This window comes from Pseudophryne corroboree, chromosome 5 (genome assembly GCF_028390025.1).
Source record: "Pseudophryne corroboree isolate aPseCor3 chromosome 5, aPseCor3.hap2, whole genome shotgun sequence".
In the NCBI taxonomy this organism is placed as follows: Eukaryota; Metazoa; Chordata; class Amphibia; order Anura; family Myobatrachidae; genus Pseudophryne; species Pseudophryne corroboree.
The window spans coordinates 786,515,049-786,539,722 of NC_086448.1; the positions used below are offsets into that span (position 1 = coordinate 786,515,049).

General features: G+C 47.1%; 1 protein-coding gene across 1 annotated transcript in view; it reads left to right on the forward strand.

Annotated features, from left to right (window-relative positions):
• Positions 1–24,674, forward strand: part of FER1L6 (fer-1 like family member 6) — a 478,947-nt gene that overhangs the window by 376,387 nt on the left and 77,886 nt on the right. Inside the window, 4 exon segments of the mRNA XM_063924401.1 lie at positions 10,639–10,763; positions 13,484–13,618; positions 15,577–15,726; positions 18,721–18,831. Of these exon segments, the coding sequence (XP_063780471.1) occupies positions 10,639–10,763; positions 13,484–13,618; positions 15,577–15,726; positions 18,721–18,831 (521 nt within the window).

The following is a 24,674-nucleotide window of genomic DNA, read 5'->3' on the forward strand; positions in this document are numbered from 1 at the left end:
GGAGGAATCCCAGGCAGGAGAGGACTCGTCAGAATTGCCAGTGACATGGCCTGCAGGACTATTGGCATTCCTGGGGAAGGAGGAAATTGACACTGAGGGAGTTGGTGGGGTGGTTTGCGTGAGCTTGGTTACAAGAGGAAGGGATTTACTGGTCAGTGGACTGCTTCCGCTGTCGCCCAAAGTTTTTGAACTTGTCACTGACTTATTATGAATGCGCTGCAGGTGACGTATAAGGGAGGATGTTCCGAGGTGGTTAACGTCCTTACCCCTACTTATTACAGCTTGACAAAGGCAACACACGGCTTGACAAATGTTGTCCGCATTTCTGGTGAAATACTTCCACACCGAAGAGCTGATTTTTTTGGTATTTTCACCAGGCATGTCAACGGCCCTATTCCTCCCACGGACAACAGGTGTCTCCCCGGGTGCCTGACTTAAACAAACCACCTCACCATCAGAATCCTCCTTGTCAATTTCCTCCCCAGCGCCAGCAACACCCATATCCTCCTCATCCTGGTGTACTTCAACACTGACATCTTCAATCTGACTATCAGGAACTGGACTGCGGGTGCTCCTTCCAGCACTTGCAGGGGGCGTGCAAATGGTGGAAGGCGCATGCTCTTCACGTCCAGTGTTGGGAAGGTCAGGCATCGCAACCGACACAATTGGACTCTCCTTGTGGATTTGGGATTTCGAAGAACGCACAGTTCTTTGCGGTGCTTTTGCCAGCTTGAGTCTTTTCAGGTTTCTAGCGAGAGGCTGAGTGCTTCCATCCTCATGTGAAGCTGAACCACTAGCCATGAACATAGGCCAGGGCCTCAGCCGTTCCTTGCCACTCCGTGTGGTAAATGGCATATTGGCAAGTTTACGCTTCTCCTCCGACAATTTTATTTTAGATTTTGGAGTCCTTTTTTTACTGATATTTGGTGTTTTGGATTTTACATGCTCTGTACTATGACATTGGGCATCGGCCTTGGCAGACGACGTTGCTGGCATTTCATCGTCTCGGCCATGACTAGTGGCAGCAGCTTCAGCACGAGGTGGAAGTGGATCTTGATCTTTCCCTAATTTTGGAACCTCAACATTTTTGTTCTCCATATTTTAATAGGCACAACTAAAAGGCACCTCAGGTAAACAATGGAGATGGATGGATACTAGTATACTTATGGATGGACGAGCGACTGCCGACACAGAGGTAGCTACAGCCGTGGACTACCGTACTGTGTCTGCTGCTAATATAGACTGGATGATAAGGAGATGAAATAATATATATATATATATATATATATATATATATAATATCACTAGTACTGCAGCCGGACAGGTATATATATTTATTATGTAATGACTGATGACGGACCTGCTGGACACTGTCAGCTCAGCAGCACCGCAGACTGCTACAGTAAGCTACTATAGTAGTATGTATAAAGAAGAAAAAAAAAAAAACCACGGGTAGGTGGTATACAATTATGGATGGACGAGCGACTGCCGACACAGAGGTAGCTACAGCCGTGGACTACCGTACTGTGTCTGCTGCTAATATAGACTGGATGATAAGGAGATGAAATCAATATATATATATATATATATATATATAATATCACTAGTACTGCAGCCGGACAGGTATATATATTTATTATGTAATGACTGATGACGGACCTGCTGGACACTGTCAGCTCAGCAGCACCGCAGACTGCTACAGTAAGCTACTATAGTAGTATGTATAAAGAAGAAAGAAAAAAAAAAACCACGGGTAGGTGGTATACAATTATGGATGGACGAGCGACTGCCGACACAGAGGTAGCTACAGCCGTGGACTACCGTACTGTGTCTGCTGCTAATATAGACTGGATGATAAGGAGATGAAATCAATATATATATATATATAATATCACTAGTACTGCAGCCGGACAGGTATATATATTTATTATGTAATGACTGATGACGGACCTGCTGGACACTGTCAGCTCAGCAGCACCGCAGACTGCTACAGTAAGCTACTATAGTAGTATGTATAAAGAAGACAGAAAAAAAAAACCACGGGTAGGTGGTATACAATTATGGATGGACGAGCGACTGCCGACACAGAGGTAGCTACAGCCGTGGACTACCGTACTGTGTCTGCTGCTAATATAGACTGGATGATAAGGAGATGAAATCAATATATATATATATATAATATCACTAGTACTGCAGCCGGACAGGTATATATATTTATTATGTAATGACTGATGACGGACCTGCTGGACACTGTCAGCTCAGCAGCACCGCAGACTGCTACAGTAAGCTACTATAGTAGTATGTATAAAGAAGAAAGAAAAAAAAAAACCACGGGTAGGTGGTATACAATTATGGATGGACGAGCGACTGCCGACACAGAGGTAGCTACAGCCGTGGACTACCGTACTGTGTCTGCTGCTAATATAGACTGGATGATAAGGAGATGAAATCAATATATATATATATATATATATATATATAATATCACTAGTACTGCAGCCAGACAGGTATATATATTTATTATGTAATGACTGATGACGGACCTGCTGGACACTGTCAGCTCAGCAGCACCGCAGACTGCTACAGTAAGCTACTATAGTAGTATGTATAAAGAAGAAAGAAAAAAAAAAAAACCACGGGTAGGTGGTATACAATTATGGATGGACGAGCGACTGCCGACACAGAGGTAGCTACAGCCGTGGACTACCGTACTGTGTCTGCTGCTAATATAGACTGGATGATAAGGAGATGAAATTAATATATATATATATATATATATAATATCACTAGTACTGCAGCCGGACAGGTATATATATTTATTATGTAATGACTGATGACGGACCTGCTGGACACTGTCAGCTCAGCAGCACCGCAGACTGCTACAGTAAGCTACTATAGTAGTATGTATAAAGAAGAAAGAAAAAAAAAAACCACGGGTAGGTGGTATACAATATTATATATATATTATATACAATTATATATATATATAAATATATATATTAAACTGGTGGTGACTGGTGGTCAGGTCACTGGTCACACTATCAGCAACTTGCAAGTAGTACTCCTAAGCAGACAATCACAATATATATTATACTGGTGGTCAGTGTGGTCACAATGGCAGTGTGGCACTCTGGCAGCAAAAGTGTGCACTGTACGTTATATGTACTCCTGAGTCCTGCTCTCAGACTCTAACTGCTCCCCACTGTCAGTGTCTCCCCCACAAGTCAGATAATATACAGTCACACTATCTATCACTTCAGCAAGTAACCTAACTAGTACTCCTCCTAATGCTCCCCAAAATTACTACTGTGTCTCTCTCTACTGTCTCACTCTCTTCTCTAGAAACGGAGAGGACGCCAGCCACGTCCTCTCCCTATGAATCTCAATGCACGTGTGAAAATGGCGGCGACGCGCGGCTCCTTATATAGAATCCGAGTCTCGCGATAGAATCCGAGCCTCACGAGAATCCGACAGCGGGATGATGACGTTCGGGCGCGCTCGGGTTAACCGAGCAAGGCGGGAAGATCCGAGTCGCTCGGCCCCGTGTAAAAAAACATGAAGTTCGGGCGGGTTCGGATTCCGAGGAACCGAACCCGCTCATTCCTATTTTTGAGCCCTTCATAATGAATTTAATTTGGTAATTGGATTGGAGGGTATGTTAGACGATTTACCATGATATTCCAGTACATGGCACTATATGGTATAATGTAAGCTTTGATGAATAAGACATGGAAGCAGCAGCAGAGTTCTTAAGAGTAGGACAGGTCAGGCCATTCAGCAGTGATCTCCTACTGTCTATTGTGCCATAGTAAAAGGCGCTCCGCCGAAACTAAAAGAGATGTGAGATCTCATTACTGCTCCAGCTTCTAATTCCTCTTTACTGACAGCAGCTCAGCATTCAATGACTTCTATACAGGGACCATGACCGCGGCCAGGCCATCAGCACAGGCAGAAAGGCAGAGGCAGGGTTTATAGGAAGTATGCTTTTATATAACTACTGTACATTGCTCACTTATATCCCGTAACATCTATTATCAGTAACGTCACAAGCATCTAACATCACTGGGCCTGATTCTAAATCGTACGTCAATGTCAGATGTAGTTGTCGTACTGTGCACGCGTCCTGATTGTGTACGTACAGTGATAACCCTAATACCCGATCCCAAACCATTAAACCAACCCTAAGACCCTATCCCTAATACTCTAACCCTGAAGGGCAGACCGGATGGGCCATTTTGTTCTTATGTGCTATGTTTCCATGAGAAGCAGTTCTGATTTCAGACGTACGCTTGGAAAAATATATTTCTCTAACGTCCTAAGTGGATGCTGGGGACTCCGTCAGGACCATGGGGAATAGCGGCTCCGCAGGAGACAGGGCACAAAAAGTAAGCTTTTAGGATCACATGGTGTGTACTGGCTCCTCCCCCTATGACCCTCCTCCAAGCCTCAGTTAGGTTTTTGTGCCCGTCCGAGCAGGGTGCAATCTAGGTGGCTCTCCTAAAGAGCTGCTTAGAAAAAGTTTTTTAGGTTTTTTATTTTCAGTGAGTCCTGCTGGCAACAGGCTCACTGCATCGAGGGACTTAGGGGAGAGAATTTCAACTCACCTGCGTGCAGGATGGATTGGATTCTTAGGCTACTGGACACCATTAGCTCCAGAGGGAGTCGGAACACAGGTCTCACCCTGGGGTTCGTCCCGGAGCCGCGCCGCCGACCCCCCTTACAGATGCTGAAGATTGAAGGTCCGGAAACAGGCGGCAGAAGGCTCTTCAGTCTTCATGAAGGTAGCGCACAGCACTGCAGCTGTGCGCCATTGTTGTCACACACTTCACACCAGACGGTCACGGAGGGTGCAGGGCGCTGCTGGGGGCGCCCTGGGCAGCAATATATAATACCTTTTATGGCAAAAGAATACATCACATATAGCCATTAAGGCTATATGTATGTATTTAACCCATGCCAAATGTCTAAAACTCCGGGAGAAAAGCCCGCCGGAATAGGGGGCGGGGCTTATTCTCCTCAGCACACAGCGCCATTTTCCTGCTCAGCTCCGCTGTGAGGAAGGCTCCCAGGACTCTCCCCTGCACTGCACTACAGAAACAGGGTAAAACAGAGAGGGGGGGCATATTTTGGCGATATTTTTATATATTTAAGCGGCTATAAGGAACAACACTTATATAGGGTTGTTCCCATATATATTATAGCGCTTGGGTGTGTGCTGGCAAACTCTCCCTCTGTCTCCCCAAAGGGCTAGTGGGGTCCTGTCTTCGATAAGAGCATTCCCTGTGTGTCTGCTGTGTGTCGGTACGTGTGTGTCGACATGTATGAGGACGATGTTGGCGTGGAGGCAGAGCAATTGCCGATAATGGTGATGTCACCCCCCAGGGAGTCGACACCGGAATGGATGGCTTTGTTTATGGAATTACGTGATAATGTCAGCACATTACAAAAATCAGTTGACGACATGAGACGGCCGGCAAACCAGTTAGTACCTGCCCAGGCGTCTCAGACACAGTCAGGGGCTGTAAAGCGCCCTTTACCTCAGTCGGTCGACACAGACCCAGACACAGACACTGAATCTAGTGTCGACGGTGATGAAACAAACGTATTTTCAAGTAGGGCCACACGTTATATGATCACGGCAATGAAGGAGGCTTTGCATATCTCTGATACTACAAGTACCACAAAAAGGGGTATTATGTGGGGGGTGAAAAAACTACCTGTAGTTTTTCCTGAATCAGAGGAATTAAATGATGTATGTGATGAAGCGTGGGTTAACCCAGATAGAAAAATGCTAATTTCAAAAAAGTTATTAGCATTATACCCTTTCCCGCCAGAGGTTAGGGCGCGCTGGGAAACACCCCCTAGGGTGGATAAGGCGCTCACACGCTTATCGAAACAAGTGGCGTTACCGTCTCCTGATACGGCCGCCCTCAAGGATCCAGCTGATAGGAGGCTGGAAACTACCCTGAAAAGTATATACACTCATACTGGTGTTATACTGCGACCAGCCATCGCCTCAGCCTGGATGTGCAGTGCTGGGGTCGTCTGGTTGGATTCCCTGACTGAAAATATTGATACCCTGGATAGGGACAGTATTTTATTGACTATAGAGCAATTAAAGGATGCTTTCCTTTATATGCGAGATGCGCAGAGAGATATTTGCACTCTGGCATCGAGAGTAAATGCGATGTCCATATCTGCCAGAAGGAGTTTATGGACGCGACAGTGGTCAGGTGATGCGGATTCCAAACGACATATGGAAGTATTGCCGTATAAAGGGGAGGAATTATTTGGCGTCGGTCTATCGGATCTGGTGGCTACGGCAACTGCCGGAAAATCCACTTTTTTACCTCAGACCCCCTCCCAACAGAAAAAGACACCGTCTTTTCAGCCGCAGTCCTTTCGTTCCTATAAGAACAAGCGGACAAAAGGACAGTCATATCTGCCTCGGGGCAGAGGAAGGGGTAAGAGAGGGAGGCAAGCAGCCCCTGCCCAGGAACAGAAGCCCTCCCAGGGTTCTGCAAAGCCCTCAGCATGACGCTGGGGCCTTACAAGCGGACTCAGGAACGGTGGGGGGTCGACTCAAGAATTTCAGCGCACAGTGGGCTTGCTCACAGGTGGACCCCTGGATTCTACAGGTAGTATCTCAGGGTTACAGGTTGGAATTCGAGAAGTCTCCCCCTCGCCGGTTCCTAAAGTCTGCTTTGCCAACGTCTCCCTCGGACAGGGCGACGGTATTGGAAGCCATTCACAAGCTGTTTGCTCAGCAGGTGATAGTCAAGGTACCCCTCCTACAACAGGGAAAGGGGTATTACTCCACGCTATTTGTGGTACCGAAGCCGGACGGCTCGGTAAGACCTATTCTAAATCTCAAATCTTTGAACCTGTACATACAAAAATTCAAGTTCAAGATGGAGTCACTCAGAGCAGTGATAGCGAATCTGGAAGAAGGGGACTTTATGGTGTCCCTGGACATAAAGGACGCTTACCTGCATGTCCCAATTTGCCCTTCACATCAAGGGTACCTCAGGTTCGTGGTGCAAAACTGTCATTATCAGTTTCAGACGCTGCCGTTTGGATTGTCCACGGCACCTCGGGTCTTTACCAAGGTAATGGCCGAAATGATGATCCTTCTACGAAGAAGAGGCGTATTAATTATCCCTTACTTGGACGATCTCCTGATAAGGGCAAGATCCAGAGAACAGCTGGAAGACGGAGTAGCACTAACCCAACTAGTGCTGCAACAACACGGGTGGATTCTGAATTTTCCAAAATCTCAGTTCACCCCGACGACACGTCTGCTGTTCCTGGGAATGATTCTGGACACGGTTCAGAAAAAGGTGTTTCTTCCGGAGGAGAAAGCCAGGGAGTTATCCGAACTTGTCAGGAACCTCCTAAAACCAGGGACAGTGTCTGTGCATCAATGCACAAGAGTCCTGGGAAAGATGGTGGCTTCTTACGAAGCGATTCCATTCGGCAGATTCCACGCACGAACTTTTCAGTGGGATCTGCTGGACAAATGGTCCGGATCGCATCTGCAGATGCATCAGCGGATAACCTTATCGCCACGGACAAGGGTGTCTCTTCTGTGGTGGTTGCAGAGTGCTCATCTGTTAGAGGGCCGCAGATTCGGCATACAGGACTGGGTCCTGGTGACCACGGATGCCAGTCTGAGAGGCTGGGGAGCGGTCACACAAGGAAGAAACTTTCAGGGAGTATGGTCAAGCCTGGAGATGTCTCTTCACATAAATATACTGGAGCTAAGAGCGATTTACAATGCTCTAAGTCTGGCAAAACCCCTGCTTCAGGGTCAGCCGGTGTTGATCCAGTCGGACAACATCACGGCAGTCGCCCACGTAAACAGACAGGGCGGCACAAGAAGCAGGACAGCAATGGCAGAAGCTGCAAGGATTCTTCGCTGGGCGGAAGATCATGTGATAGCACTGTCAGCAGTATTCATTCCGGGAGTGGACAACTGGGAAGCAGACTTCCTCAGCAGACACGATCTACACCCGGGAGAGTGGGGACTTCATCCAGAAGTCTTCCACATGATTGTGAACCGTTGGGAAAAACCAATGGTGGATATGATGGCGTCCCGCCTCAACAAAAAACTGGACAGGTATTGCGCCAGGTCAAGAGATCCTCAGGCAATAGCTGTGGATGCTCTGGTAACACCGTGGGTGTTCCAGTCAGTGTATGTGTTCCCTCCTCTGCCTCTCATACCAAAAGTACTGAGAATTATACGGCAAAAGGGAGTAAGAACGATACTAGTGGCTCCGGATTGGCCAAGAAGAACTTGGTACCCGGAACTTCAAGAGATGCTCACGGAGGATCCGTGGCCTCTACCTCTAAGACGGGACCTGCTTCAGCAGGGACCGTGTCTATTCCAAGACTTACCGCGGCTGCGTTTGACGGCATGGCGGTTGAACGCCGAATTCTAAAGGAAAAAGGCATTCCGGAAGAGGTCATTCCTACACTGGTAAAGGCCAGGAAGGAGGTGACTGCACAACATTATCACCGCATTTGGAGGAAATATGTTGCGTGGTGTGAGGCCAGGAAGGCCCCCACGGAGGAATTTCAACTGGGTCGATTCCTACATTTCCTGCAAACAGGATTGTCTATGGGCCTCAAATTGGGGTCCATTAAGGTTCAAATTTCGGCCCTGTCGATTTTCTTCCAGAAAGAATTGGCTTCAGTTCCTGAAGTCCAGACTTTTGTAAAAGGAGTACTACATATACAGCCCCCGGTTGTGCCCCCAGTGGCACCGTGGGATCTTAATGTAGTCTTGGATTTTCTAAAATCCCATTGGTTTGAGCCGCTCAAATCGGTGGAGATGAAGTATCTTACATGGAAAGTAACCATGCTACTGGCCCTGGCTTCAGCCAGGAGAGTATCAGAATTGGCGGCTTTATCATATAAGAGCCCATATCTGATTTTCCATACGGACAGGGCCGAACTGCGGACGCGTCCTCATTTTCTGCCTAAGGTGGTGTCAGCGTTTCACCTGAACCAGCCTATTGTGGTGCCTGCGGCTACTAACGAGTTGGAGGATTCCAAGTTGTTGGACGTGGTCCGGGCATTGAAAATATATATTTCAAGAACGGCTGGAGTCAGAAAGTCTGACTCACTGCTTATATTGTATGCACCCAACAAGATGGGTGCTCCTGCTTCTAAGCAGACGATTGCTCGTTGGATTTGTAGCACAATTCAACTTGCACATTCTGTGGCAGGCTTGCCACAACCTAAATCTGTCAAGGCCCATTCCACAAGGAAAGTGGGCTCATCCTGGGCGGCTGCCCGGGGAGTCTCGGCATTACAACTCTGCCGAGCTGCTACTTGGTCAGGGGCAAACACGTTTGCAAAATTCTACAAATTTGATACCCTGGCTGAGGAGGACCTTGAGTTCTCTCATTCGGTGCTGCAGAGTCATCCGCACTCTCCCGCCCGTTTGGGAGCTTTGGTATAATCCCCATGGTCCTGACGGAGTCCCCAGCATCCACTTAGGACGTTAGAGAAAATAAGAATTTACTTACCGATAATTCTATTTCTCGTAGTCCGTAGTGGATGCTGGGCGCCCATCCCAAGTGCGGATTGTCTGCAATACTTGTACATAGTTATTGTTACAAAAAAATCGGGTTGTTATTTGTTGTGAGCCGTCTGTTCAGAGGCTCCTACGTTTGTCATACTGTTAACTGGGTTCAGATCACAAGTTATACGGTGTGATTGGTGTGGCTGGTATGAGTCTTACCCGGGGTTCAATATCCTTCCTTATTGTGTACGCTCGTCCGGGCACAGTACCTAACTGAGGCTTGGAGGAGGGTCATAGGGGGAGGAGCCAGTACACACCATGTGATCCTAAAAGCTTACTTTTTGTGCCCTGTCTCCTGCGGAGCCGCTATTCCCCATGGTCCTGACGGAGTCCCCAGCATCCACTACGGACTACGAGAAATAGAATTATCGGTAAGTAAATTCTTATTTAAAAATGTATTGGGTGGTGACTGGGAGGTGGCTATTCAGACGCACAAAGATGGTCCTTCTTATGAATGTGTTATGGGAGTGTAGCTGGCCCAGGGTTGGACTGGCCCACAGGGGTACAGGGGAGACCCCCGGTCCCCCCCTCCCCCTTCTAGAGATCAGGTCTCAGACTATGCAATCGAATGAAAGATTATACATATTTTACCTAATACTGCGCTGGGCTATGGTGTATTCTCTACAGTGCATAGCTGTGATTATTGTGGTGCATTATCATGCATGCACTAGCAGTATTTTATATATATATATATATATATATATATATATATATATTTATAGAGGGGCAAGATCTAATGGTTAGACAAACCAATGTGGTGGCTGGCCACACCCTTTCTGGAGACTGGCCACACCCCTAAGCATGGGCCCCTACCACTGCATTTCCCCGGTGGGCCCTGAATAATAGGTCTTATAGCTATATTATTATTATTAGTAGTTGTAGTAGTATATTTTTTTATTTCATTATTGTTTATTTATTTTTTGTTTGCTGTAATACCCTACACAGTATGAAAATAATGTAATTGATAGAGAAAAAAAACTTACACTGATATCTGAATGCGGCAAATCGGTCAATAATAAATCATTTTCTCCATGACCTGTACCCGGCAGCAAAAAACATGTTCCAGCTGCGTGCGCACATGTACCAGGCTAGAGGGCTGATTGCTGCGGACAGTACCGGCCTCTCCGACCCATTCGCAAAAGTGACATTTGTCTCCCACTGCCAGACAACAAAGGTAAGAAGCGCAACTTCCAAAGTTTTGTATAAAAATGAGCTCTGACTCTAATGTACTGTAGTGTGATCCTGTAACACAAGGCACGGAACGTGATTTACTGCAAGTGCCTTAGATGGATCCCCAGGACATGTGACTCTGCGCTTTGTTTCAAACTTTCAATGCAAATGTGTTTTGTTTAACTTTCAAGATTGTGCCCAAAAGTGACTGAAGTGTTAGGAATTGGTGTCAGACTCAGTAATGTAAAACAATATATTCACCAGCAGATGGAAAGAGTGAGTGAGAGAGGAACAGAGGCGGGGGAGACAGGGGCGGGGCTACCGGTGGTGCAGCCAGTGCACAGCACAAAGGCCTAGAGCAGAGGTTCTCAAACTCGGTCCTCAGGACCCCACACAGTGCATGTTTTGCAGGTAACCCAGCATGTGCACAGGTGTATTAATTACTCACTGACACATTTTAAAAGGTCAGCAGGTGTAGTTAATTATTTCACTTGTGATTCTGTGAGGAGACCTGCAAAACATGCACTGTGTGGGGTCCTGAGGACCGAGTTTGAGAACCTATGGCCTAGAGCACAGGTTCTCAAACTCGGTCCTCAGGACCCCACACGGTGCATGTTTTGCAGGTCTCCTCACAGAATCACAAGTGACATAATTAGCTCCACCTGTGGACCTTTTGAAATGTGTCAGTGAGTAATTAATACACCTGTGCACCTGCTGGGTTACCTGCAAAACATGCACTGTGTGGGGTCCTGAGGACCGAGTTTGAGAACCCCTGGCCTAGAGTAATGAAGGAGCCTGCAGCCGAGTGGCTGCAGACACCTTCATCACACAATGGGGTAAATTTACTAAGATTGGAGTTCTATTCAAGATGGGATGTTGCCCATAGCAACCAATCAGATTCCAGGTATTTTCTTCTAGAAGGTGCTAGATAAATGAGAAGTAGAATCTGATTGGTTGCTATGGGCAACATCCCATCTTAAATAGAACTCCCATCTTAGTAAATTTACCCCAATGAGTCTCTCACACTCATACTATGGGGTAAATTTACTAAGGTAGGAGTTTTTCAGAACTGGTGATGTTGCCCATAGCAACCAATCAGATTCTGTTATCTTCTAGAAGCAGAAGATAAGTAGAATATATTATAAGTAGAATATATTTGTTTGCTATGAGCAACATCACCAGTTCTAAAAAATTCCCACCTTAATAAATTTACCCCCATAAGTCTCATTAGTAGAGATGTGCACACACCCCCGTGTTTTGGTTTTTGTTCTAATTCATCATCGTGTTTTGGTTTTGGCAAAACCACAATCAAGTGTTTTGGTTCGGATTCGGTTTTTAGTTTGGTTAAAAAATCAATAAAACCAGCTAAAATCATGTTTTTTTTTGCAATCCAAGACCCTAAATTCAGACTTGGACCGGGTTTTGGTTCCACAAAATTCAGGTGGATTCGGATTTCTGGAGAAGCAAACCACACATCTCTACTCATTAGTATATACTACTGACAGCTGTGCCAGTGACTCAGCGGTATGAGTGGCAGAGGTACTGTAGGGAGGTAGGCCAGGTGCCTCCTGGATCAGATCCCCAACCCCTCATGGGCTGTCATTCGTCCCCTGTGCGGGGAGGAGAGGAACTGCCCTGCCAGTGCCAGCCCAAAGTGAGCAAGGAATGGCGTGGTGTGCTGATTTACTGATGGTAACATAAGACAATAAATAAATATAAAAAATATTAAATATTATATAAATTAATATGAATAATAATAAATATAATAGTGTATTCCAAAATCCCCCCGGAGGTGTCTGTCAAAAATGTGAAAGACAAACCTGCAGGGACAGTGTTTGTTGCTACCAGTCTCCTTACAAGTTAACTTTAGTACATAGCAGTGATATTTTCAGTCAGTTTATATATTTATTCTGAGTGAGGTGGCATCTGGGACACCTTAAAGAAAAGTGACTTTAATATCCATGAAATGTAACAAATCAGAAAATGGCATTTCCGTGTTGTTGAACCCACTTTCCCCGGTGGGCGCAATATGGAATAGAGGGGGTCATTTCGAGTTGATCGCTCGCTAGCAGTTTTTAGCAGCCGTGCAAACGCTATGCCGCCTCCCATTGGGAGTGTATTTTAGCTCAGCAGAAGTGCGAATGAAAGGATCGCAGAGCGGCTCCAAAAAAATATTGTGCAGTTTCAGAGTAGCTCCAGACCTACTCAGCGCTTGCGATCACTTCAGACTGTTCACTTCCTGTTTTGACGTCACAAACATGCCCTGCGTTCGCCCAGCCACGCCTGCGTTTTTCCTGGCACGCCTGCATTTTTCTGAACACACCCTGAAAACGGTCAGTTGACACCCAGAAACGCCCCCTTCCTGTCAATCACTCTGCGACTGAAAAGCTTTGCTAGACCCTGTGTGAAACTACTTCGGCCGTTGTGAAAGTACGTTGCGCGTGCACATTGCGCCGCATACGCAGAAGTGCAGTTTTTTTGCATCATCGCTGCACAGCGAACATTTTCTGCTAGCGATCAACTCGGAATGACCCCCCGAGTCTCCTCAATCTGAATCATATGTTATGTATGTGTAACCTAGAACACTGACTATGATAAATATCACCGTGCTGGCGGCAGCTGCTGGAAGGTGATGTACTGCCTGGAAGAGACCATTTACAGACTAATCTCTAACAATGTATCACCCGCTAACGTTCTCCTAATGTCGTTCTGTGCTCTCCATAGATCATCCCGCAGACACTGTCACCCACCTGGAACCAGATGCTCCTCTTTAACAACATCATCCTGCATGGAGAAACAAAAGACATCGAGGATGATCCCCCGAACATCGTCATAGAGCTGTATGATGACGATGCGCTGGTGAGACACAGGCCTACAGCTCACCTGGCCATTACTGGGCGGAGGGGGGATCGCCAGTATAGGGCTTTCCCCAAACATGATTACACTGCAATCAGCAAGGTGCACCAAGACTGTGTGTGGCCCTAGTTTGTGTGCCAGATCTTCACAGCCTGAGGGCAGGGTTTATATCGCCACCTGTAGAAACAGGATAAGTCTAATTTACTGACATTACATTCAGGTGCATAATCTGCACTCATCCATAGCAACCAATGAGACACTTGATTGCCTTGTCGGATTCAAAGTAGAAATATAAATACCAACTGCTGATTGGCTGTTGAGGTTCAGTTAGCAATGTGACCATGGGCTAGGCCTGGGGGTACTATTTGGGTAGTAAAACCAGTCAAGTGATCCCTTCATTTCTCTGAACAAAGAGACTCTCCTAAGCTGGGCTGGTATAGAGGCTGTACTTATAGCCTTTGCCATCTAGGGACTGATCCTGAGTCAGAAGCCAAGTGGCTGTATTTGCAGGAAGCTGCACAGGCCATAATTACTGCCATATGCTAACGCAAGGATAGGGCTCTATGTATATGGTACTCCCACAATGCTCCCATGCCACCCCCAAAATGCTCCCATGCCACTCCCACAATGCTCCCATGCCACTCCCACAATGCTCCCATGCCACTCCCACGACACCGATCTCTTGCCTGAGACCGTAAATCCATCCAACCCCTAAAGGATTAACCTTACCTCCCCTCATGGCCTACACCTCCTCAAAACCCACTTATAGTGGGAGTATAGCCAGAGCTATACCACAAGGATGCTACCCACCAGAGCAGGCCCAAATACGCACATCCACACCGTGTATAGAGTACACATAAACTCTTGTTTCCCGCCCATTTCTGTCTCCTCAGTGTATTCACACCACACCCACCCTGTAGTGACAGTCCCAGGCCACCGCACAATGGACATCACAACAAGTTCCCACACATAACACAAACAGCCGCTACTACCAGACACACAAAATCCCACACACATACCCCCAAGCACGCCCACTAACACAGAGTAATACACATACATCACCACACTTACACACCACACGCCTCACCAGGTGTGGTTTATGGGGTCGACAATAACAAAGTCGACACCCAAAATAGGTCGACACAAGCATTAGGTCGACATGAACATGGTCGACGTGACAAAAGGTCGACATGAGTTTAAAAAAAAAATGAGTGTCGTTTTCTTCACAGAGCGACCGAGAACCCCAATTAGTGCACCGTGTCCCCTCGTGTCCCCCTGAGAACCCCAATTAGTGCACCGTGTCCCCTCATGTCCCCCCGAGAACCCCAATTAGTGCACCGTGTCCCCTCGTGTCCCCCCGAGAACCCCGGTTAGTGCACCGTGTCCCCTCGTGTCCCCCCGAGAACCCCAATTAGTGCACCGTGTCCCCTCGCAGGGCAAGGTGCATCGTTCCACTAACGCTGCGCTCGGCACAGGTTACTATTCCCAATTGTAGTCCACGTGGATTGTAAAGTATGAAAAAGTTAAAAAAAATATTGAAAAAACCCCACTAATGTTGACCTTTTGTCATGTCGACCTAGTGACCATGTCAACCTAGAAACCCTGTCAACCTAATGCATGTCGATCAATAGTGGTCGACCTAATGACTGTCGACTTAAGTGTGGTCGACCCAGAGCCCGGATACCGCCTCACCTCCATGCCCCACATCACAGCAGTGCCCTCCTCACTTTCCCCCACACCCCCTGCCCTGCGCCTCCTACACCACAAGGCGGGCGCTCTGTACCATCCATATTCATTCTTAACAGTAGAAGTGGGGTACTCGTACAGTACTTAGCTGCCCCCCATTCCCTCCCCTCCCTACACAACACCATCAAACACCCCAATACCTGAGTAGGGCAAATACAACCTTTTATCTTTATGACTTTATTGCAATGTATTCTATTACTGTTCTTATCCTGTAGGGTAAACCCGAGTACATAGGCTCTACAGTTGCGTCACCGATCGTCACGCTATCTGACCACACCTACTCTCCAGCCAAACTGGCCTATTTCCCCCTATACTGCGGAAATCTCTCCGGAGGGGATCTCCTGGCTGCATTTGAGTTACTGCAGGTGGGTGCAAGAGACTCTGTATTTAAGTTATAGACGTTTTAACATGTCTTCTATTACAAATGGTTCCGTTACCCCATGAAAGGTTTTTCAGCTACAGTCCAACCCCATAGAAAAGTGTTTCTCCATATATGGAGGTGCAACCCGTTCGCTTGAAGTACAGCACGGTACAGCTAGTATTATCCTTAATGAAAAATATAGATCATTCCATCTAGATGTCTAAGGTTTGGAGAGCCCATGATGAAGCCTTTGGTAATGGACATTATTGCACATAAATAAGAAAGTCTGGATTGTTGCTCATTTCTATGTAACACTTGGAGTAGTATTGCAACATTTTGCTCACTCTGCTGAACTATTGTAAAGATCTAGATCAGTGGTTCGCAAACTCGGTCCTCAGGACCCCACACGGTTCACATTTTCCATATCACCCGGCAAATGAACCGTGTATCACCAACTGTCACATTTTAAAAATCTACTGCTGACCAGGAAAACATGGACCGTGTGGTGTCCTGAGGACCGAGTTTGAGAACCTGTGATCTAGATGATGGCTTTAAGACTGAAGAAGGTCAGTTGTATTCTGTGATAGATTGTTCTGTGGAATGTGAAGAAGATGAGTCTCAGAATGTGCAATAAAGTCTACTCCAAGGGGGTGGTTCAGACCTGATCGCCCTCTGTGCGAAAACGCACGGCAGCGATCAGGTCTGCCGTGCGTTTTCAGACAGCAGGCGATCAAGTCATAACTGCGCATGCGTATGCGCCGCAATGTGCACGCGCTTCGTACTACAACAACGGGCATCGCCGGTCAGCGACAGGATGGTGCAAAAATTCCGATCGCACAGGCATTTCGCCAAAGCGTTTTCAGGGAGGGTATCTGACGTCAGCTTCGGCCCGATCAGCCTGTTCTGAACGCACTGTAGGACTAAGTCCTGGCCTGCGCATACACTGGATATTTGCAGCTCGGCGTACACATGGGATCGCACACTTGCATGGCGGAGTGTCTGGGGGGGGGGGGGTGACTATCTGAAAGCAGGACATCAAAGTTAGCAACACATATATTAGGTCTGAATCACCCCCCAAGTGTACAGGGGAATCACATCAGCACTGCAATCCAAAAACATCACTTAGGGTGAGCTGTATGAAAGCACGGGGAGAGATAAAGTACCAGCCAATCTGGCTGGGAATTTATCTCTTTACAATATATGGCCCAGATTTATCAAGCCTTGGAGAGTGATAAATAGCACGGTGATAAATGACCAGCCAACCAGCTCCTGACTGTCATTTTCAAACCCAGCCTGTAACATGAAAGTTAGGAGCTGATTGGTTGGTACTTTATCACAGTGCTATTTATCACTCTCCAAGGATTGATAAATGGGGGCCTATATCTCTAGCCAAAATTTGATAAATCTCCTCCTTAATTTGTTGACAAGTAATTTGGTCTTGTACTCATTCACAGCTTGCCTCTATATCACTGTAAGGCAGTCACTGCCAGTGAGTTTCTCCCCTTTTCACTCAACACCTCCTCACTTGGTGATCGTATCAGCTCCCTTGTGCTGCAGTAACATCTCTATGATGGCACCCAGCTGTACCCGTCTCCCACTGATTTCTGCCCCCTTATTTCTCTAACGCAAAGCCGTCTTTCCTCTATCTCTTCCTGGGTGTGTCGCTACTTTCTCAAGTTTAATATGTCCAAGACTGAACTGCCTGGGGTAAATGTAACACCTACTTGTTTTCGGAGATTTAATGTAATAATTTAAACCAACCTGGTTTTGCTTTTTAAATGATTGGCGCTAAATTACCAAAAATATGCGGGTACCTGCAACTTGCAGCATAATTACATTTACCCCTCTGTTTTCCATTACTCTTGTGTTTTAACTCCCAAGATCCCTCACTGGTGACAGTACCACAATCTCATCAGTTCTTTAATTCCACTGCCTGGGCATCACCCTTGACTAGTCTTTCTCTTTCAGTCATGCCCCACATCCAGTCCCTCACCACTCCTGTCATACGCATCTCCGGAACATGCCCTCACCTCTCCTACCTAAACCTCAAAACTCATTTACCTCCACACTCTCCAGTTGATGACCACCAACCTCTTCTCCCCTCAGATAATCATCTCTCACTCCTGCCTCCAAGTCTCCTCCCATGCTGCACTCCATCTATTGAATGCGCAATCGCTCTCTCAGACTATCCACCTGCCACGATTCAAACTCTCCCACAAAACTCCTTTTAATCACTACCCTGGCTGCTGCTCGATTCTTCCCCGCTCCGCCTCCTTCGTACCCTATTTGTCTGACCTTTCTACACCTTCACTCCAACCTCTCCTTTTTAGAATGCAAGTTCTCACAAGCAGGATATAAAACAGGCCTGGCCGACCTGTGGCTCTCCAGCTGTTGTAAAACTACAAGTCCCACCATGCTTTGCCACAGTTTTGCTGTTAGTGAATGATAAAACTGTGGTAGGGCATGCTGGTATGTGTAGTTTCACAACATCTGGAGAGCCACAGGTTGGCCAGGCCTGATATAGAAAGATCCCAGATGCGCTGTCAAAGCTGCCAGTAAGGGATTGTCAGTCCCAATATTGAAACCAAAGTATACACAAAAGAACTGGTGCTCACAAGCAGGACCCTCCGACATTTTGTTCCCGCCGTCCTCCCTTCCCTCTTGATTCCTACCCCACCTGATATCCCACCTTCCTTAGGCTCCCTTGATCTCATAATTGTCTTCTGTAAATAATGTCTGCATGATGTTACCTTTCCTTTCTTACTATTAGTTATCCCTGTAATTGTCTTTTCATGCTGTAGTGTTATTCTGTCATTCTGTATATGTATTTGGGTATATCCTGTTTGTACTACCGCTCTGCGGAGCCATATACTGTAATAATAATGATATTAATAATAATGATGCAGAATCTGTGTGTATAATTTAATAAACAACGTATAATTTAATAAGGTTTATATGACTACTCTGTGAATTATTACCTTCAAATTCATTTCCTCAGATTCCTGAGTCTGGTGCCCAGGGTCTACCACCTGTTGAAGCCCCGGACCCCAGCCAGGTGTACCCTGTCCCTGCAGATATACGCCCTGTGCTGAGTAAATATAGAGTGGAAGTAAGTAACCTGGCTCGCCATTGGCTGATTGTCATTCATAAATAAAGTAAAATCCCTGTACACTTTTCTTTCACCCCATTACCCTGAATCATGTCAGACTCAGCACTGGATTTACAGGCCGGTCCTATTACTCTTCTCCTATTACCCGGGGGAATCGTTGCCTTGGAGGATGTTAAAGATTGATCACCTGGAAGATTAAATGATTCTCTTGTAAACAGGGGCTGTATGCCCTTGATGCCCGAGTGTTACACCAGAGGGCAGAGAGTGCCCACCAGCTCTGCCAGTGACTGGCACATAAGGTTATCAGACTTTGTAATGCATTGCTATAGGAACTGGCAGGCAGTGGCTGAGGATGCTGTGAGATCACAACACGGGTAGAGCGATGCATCTGCCTTAGGATCGCAGGACTGAATCTCCATTTCTCCTACGTCCTAGAGGATGCTGGGGACACTTCAAGAACCATGGGGTATAGACGGGATCCACAGGAGACATGGGCACTTTAAGACTTTAAAAGGGGTGTGAACTGGCTCCTCCCTCTATGCCCCTCCTCCAGACTCCAGTTAGATTCTGTGCCCAGTGAGACTGGATGCACTCTGAGGAGCTCTCCTGAGTTTCTCTGAAAAAGACTTTTGTTAGGTTTATTATTTTCAGGGAGACCTGCTGGCAACAGTCTCCCTGCTTCGTGGGACTTAGGGGAGAGAAGCAGCCCTACTTCTGTGAGCTTCAAGGCTCTGCTTCTTTGGCTACAGGACACCATTAGCTCCTGAGGGTCTGAACGCTAGGTACGCCTAGATGCTCGTTCCCAGAGCCCGCCGTCACCCCCCTTACAGAGCCAGAAGTCAGAAGACGGGTGAGTAGAAGAAGATCTGAAGACTTCAGCGACAGCTTTGAGGTACCGCACAGCGGCCGCGCTGCGTGCCTTGCTCCCACACACAGACGGCACTACAGGGTGCAGGGCGCGCGGGGGGAGGTGCCCTGGGCAGCATAAAAATCCTCAATATGGACTGGTAATGTGGTTTTTAAGTGCCTAGGCACTAAATCCAAACCCCCGCCAGTATAAATATTTAAAAAAAAATAGCGGGGCTGAAGCGCGCCATTAAGGGGGCGGGGCTTAACCCTCACAGCTCTCATCAGCGCCATTTACTCTTCACAGAGCTGCAGAGACGCTGGTCCTTCCTCTACACTGCTGTACAAGTAACAGGGTGCAAAATAGGGGGGGGGGGCACAGTTATTTTGGTGCTGTATATGTAATTATAAAAGCGCTAACGGGTCTGAGGCTCTATATAAGGGATTTCAGAACCAGGATAAGCGCTGGGTTGTGAGCTGGCAAACTCCCTCTGTGTTTCTCTGACAGGCTTTACTGTGGGTCTGTCCCCTATATGCCCAGTGTGTTTGTGGGTGTCGGTACACGTGTGTCGGCATGTCTGAGGCTGAGTGCTCTTCCCAGTAGGAGACTGGATTAGGGAAAGAAACGGCTGTGGGAGTGACCCTGTCGGCACCGTCGACTCCTGATTGGGTAAATGTTTTGGGTGCTTTGAATGCGAATGTCGCTTTATTAATTAAGAGATTAGATAATTCTGAGTATCAGAGCCAGGCATGGAAAAAATCCGTGGAGGATGTGTTGTCACAAGTTCAGACCCCCTCGGGGTCACAAAAGCGTTCATTTACCCAGTTAGCAGATATGGATACCGACACAGACTCTGACTCCAGTGTCGACTATAGTGATGCCAGATTAAATCCAAAACTGGCTAAAAGCATTCAGTACATGATTGTGGCGATAAAAGACGTGTTACATATCACGGAGGACCCTGCTGTTCCTGATACAAGTGTCTGTATGTTTAAAAGAAAGAAACCTGAGGTAACGTTTCCTCCCTCTCATGAACTGAACGCTCTTTTTGAAAAAGTTTGGGAAAATCCTGACAAAAAGTTTCAGATTCCCAAGAGAATTCCGGTGGCGTATCCGTACCCCTCTGGGGATAGAGAAAAGAGGGAGTCACCCCCCACTGTGGACAAAGCCCTATCACGGCTGTCCAAAAAGGTAGCGCTTCCGTCCCCTGACACGGCAGCCTTAAAGGAACCTGCGGATCGTAAGCAGGAAAATAAATTGAAATCCATTTATGTCACTACGGGTACGCTGCTCAGACCTGCCGTTGCATCGGCGTGGGTGAGTAGCGCTATTGAAAAATGGGCAGATAACTTGTCATCTGAGATAGATACCCTGGATAGGGTTAGCATTCTTTTGACGCTGGGTTATATCAGGGACGCTGCAGCCTACCTAAAGGAAGCTGCGAGGGATATTGGCCTTTTGGGATCAAGGGCCAATGCCATGGCAGTCTCAGCTAGGAGAGCATTGTGGATTCATCAATGGAATGCTGATGCTGACTCTAAGAAGGTGATGGAGTCTCTGCCGTATAAAGGTGGTGTCTTGTTTGGTGACAGCCTCACTGACCTGGTATCTATGGCTACCGCGGGTAAGTCATCCTTTTTACCTTATGTTCCTGCACAACAAAAGAAACCGCACCACTATCAGATGCAGTCCTTTCAGCCCAATAAATTCAAAAAAGGGCGAGGGTCTTCCTTCCTTGCTTCTAGAGGAAGAGGAAAGGGAAAGAGGTCACCGGCTGTGGCAAGTTCCCAAGAGCAGAAGTCCTTGTGTCAAAATCAAGTCATTGTTAGGGTTCCTTTGTCGCAACAGGGAGAAGGCTTCTATTCGAGCCTGTTCGTGGTCCCGAAGCCAGGCGGCTCAGTCAGACCGATCCTGAACCTCAAATCCCTCAATTTCTACCTGCGGAAATTCAAATTCAAGATGGAATCTCTCCAGGCAGTGATATCCAGTCTGGAGGAGGGGGATTTTATAGTGTCGGTAGACATAAAGGATGTCTATTTGCATGTTCCCATTTATCCTCCACATCAGGCTTACCTGAGGTTTGCAGTGCAGGATTGCCATTATCAGTTTCAGACGTTGCCGTTTGGTCTGTCCACGGCTCCGAGAATTTTCACCAAAGTAATGGCGGAAATGATGATTCTCCTGCGCAAGCAAGGAGTCACAATTATCCTGTACTTGGACGATCTCCTGATAAAAGCGAGGTCCAAGGAACAATTACTCCAGAACATTACGCTCTCCCTGACAATTCTGCTACAACATGGTTGGCTCCTAAACTTGCCAAAATCGCAGTTGGTTCCAAAGACACGTCTGTCGTTCTTGGGTATGCTTCTGGACACGGGATTACAGAGAGTTTTTCTTCCAGTGAAAAAGGCTCTAGAAATTCAGAACCTAGTCAAACAGATTCTGAAACCAGCAAGAGTGTCGATTCATCAATGCACTCGGTTGCTGGGGAAGATGGTGGCGGCCTACGAGGCCATTCAGTTTGGCAGATTCCATGCCAGAGTGTTTCAGTGGGACCTGTTGGACAAGTGGTCCAGGTCCCATCTGCACATTCACCGACAGATAATCCTGTCTTCCAATACCAGAATCTCACTCCTGTGGTGGCTGCACAGCTCTCACCTCCTAGAGGGACGCAGGTTCGGGATCCAGGACTGGATCCTGGTGACCACGGATGCGAGTCTCCGAGGCTGGGGTGCAGTCACACAGGGGGAAAATTTCCATGGAAAATGGTCAAGCCTGGAAGCTTGTCTACACATAAACATTCTGGAATTAAGGGCCACTTAGAACGGCCTTCTACAAGCGGAACATCTTCTTCGCGCTTTGCCCGTCCTGATTCAGTCGGACTACATAACAGCAGTGGCGTACATAAACCGCCAGGGCGGAACGAGGAGCAGAGTGGCAATGGCAGAGGCCACAAAAGTTTTCCACTGGGCGGAAAGACATGTAAGCGCTCTGTCAGCAGTCTTCATTCCAGGTGTGGACAACTGGGAAGCAGACTTCCTCAGCAGACACGATCTCCATCCAGGAGAGTGTGGTCTTCATCAAGAGGGCTTTGCAGAAGTGACAAGTCGTTGGGGAATTCCTCAAATAGACATGATGGCGTCTCGCCTCAACAAGAAACTTCCGAGATATTGTTCCAGGTCGAGGGACCCTCAAGCAATAGCGGTGGACGCCCTAGTGACACCGTGGGTGTTTCAGTCGGTATATGTGTTCCCTCCAATTCCACTCATTCCAAAAGTGATAAAGATCATAAGAAGAACAAGGGTTCATGCAATCCTCATTGTTCCAGACTGGCCAAGGAGGGCCTGGTATCCAGATCTTCAGGAATTGCTCGTAGGAGATCCCTGGCCTCTTCCTTTACGAGAGGATCTGTTACAGCAGGGACCGTGCGTGTACCAAGACTTACCGCGGTTTCGTTTGACGGCTTGGAGGTTGAACGCCGAATCCTAGCCCGAAAGGGTATTCCCAGTGAAGTCATTCCCACACTTCTTCAGGCTAGAAAAGAAGTAACAGCAAAACATTATCACCGTATTTGGAGAAAATATATGTCTTGGTGTGAATCCAAGAAGGCTCCTACGGAAGAATTTCAGCTGGGCCGTTTTCTCCATTTTCTGCAAGCAGGTGTGGATGCGGGCTTAAAATTAGGCTCAATTAAAGTACAAATTTCGGCCTTGTCAATTTTCTTTCAAAAAGAATTGGCCTCCCTTCCGGAAGTTCAGACTTTCGTGAAAGGCGTGCTGCACATCCAACCTCCCTTTGTGCCCCCGGTGGCACCATGGGATCTTAACGTGGTGTTACAGTTCCTGCAATCTCATTGGCTTGAACCTTTACATAAGGTAGAGTTGAAATTCGTCACTTGGAAAGTGGTCATGCTGTTAGCCTTGGCCTCTGCAAGGCGGGTGTCTGAATTAGTGGCTTTGTCTCACAATAGCCCCTATTTGATCTTCCATGAAGATAGAGCAGAGTCGAGAACTCGTCAGCAATTTCTGCCGAAAGTGGTGTCATCGTTTCACATGAACCAACCTATTGTGGTGCCAGTGCCTACTGACGCCTTAGCGGAATCAAAGTTTCTAGATGTGGTCAGAGCTTTGAAAATTTATGTAGCCAGAACGGCTCAGATTAGGAAAACGGAGGCTCTGTTTGTCCTGTATGATCCCAACAAGATTGGGGCTCCTGCTTCCAAGCAGACTATTGCACGCTGGATCTGTAATATGATTCAGCAAGCTCATTCTACGGCTGGATTGCCGTTACCGAAATCGGTGAAGGCCCATTCTACCAGAAAGGTGGGCTCATCTTGGGCGGCTGCCAGGGGGGTCTCGGCATTACAGCTTTGCCGAGCAGCTACTTGGTCGGGTTCAAACACTTTTGCAAAGTTTTACAAGTTTGATACCCTGGCTAAGGAGGACCTCATGTTTGGTCAATCGTGCTGCAGAGTCATCCGCACTCTCCCGCCCGTTCTTGAGCTTTGGTATAAACCCCATGGTTCTTGAAGTGTCCCCAGCATCCTCTAGTACGTAGGAGAAAATAGGATTTTAATACCTACCGGTAAATCCTTTTCTCTTAGTCCATAGAGGATGCTGGGTGCCCGTCCCAGTGCGTACTGTATCTCCAGCCATTGGTTATGATTACACACGTGTTGTGTTGTGTTTATAGTCAGCCTGTTGCTGTCGTTATTCATGCCGTTGCATGCGTTGGGTTAAATGCCATGCTTGAGGTGTGAGCTGGTATGTATCTCACCTTAGTTTAAATCAAAATAAATCCTTTTCCTCTGAATGTCCGTCTCCCTGGGCACAGTTCCTATAACTGGAGTCTGGAGGAGGGGCATAGAGGGAGGAGCCAATTCCCACTCCTTTTAAAGTCTTAAAGTGCCCCTGTCCCCAGCATCCTCTACGGACAAAGAGAAAAGGATTTACCGGTAGGTATTAAAATCCTATTATCACTATTAGCTGAGGGAATC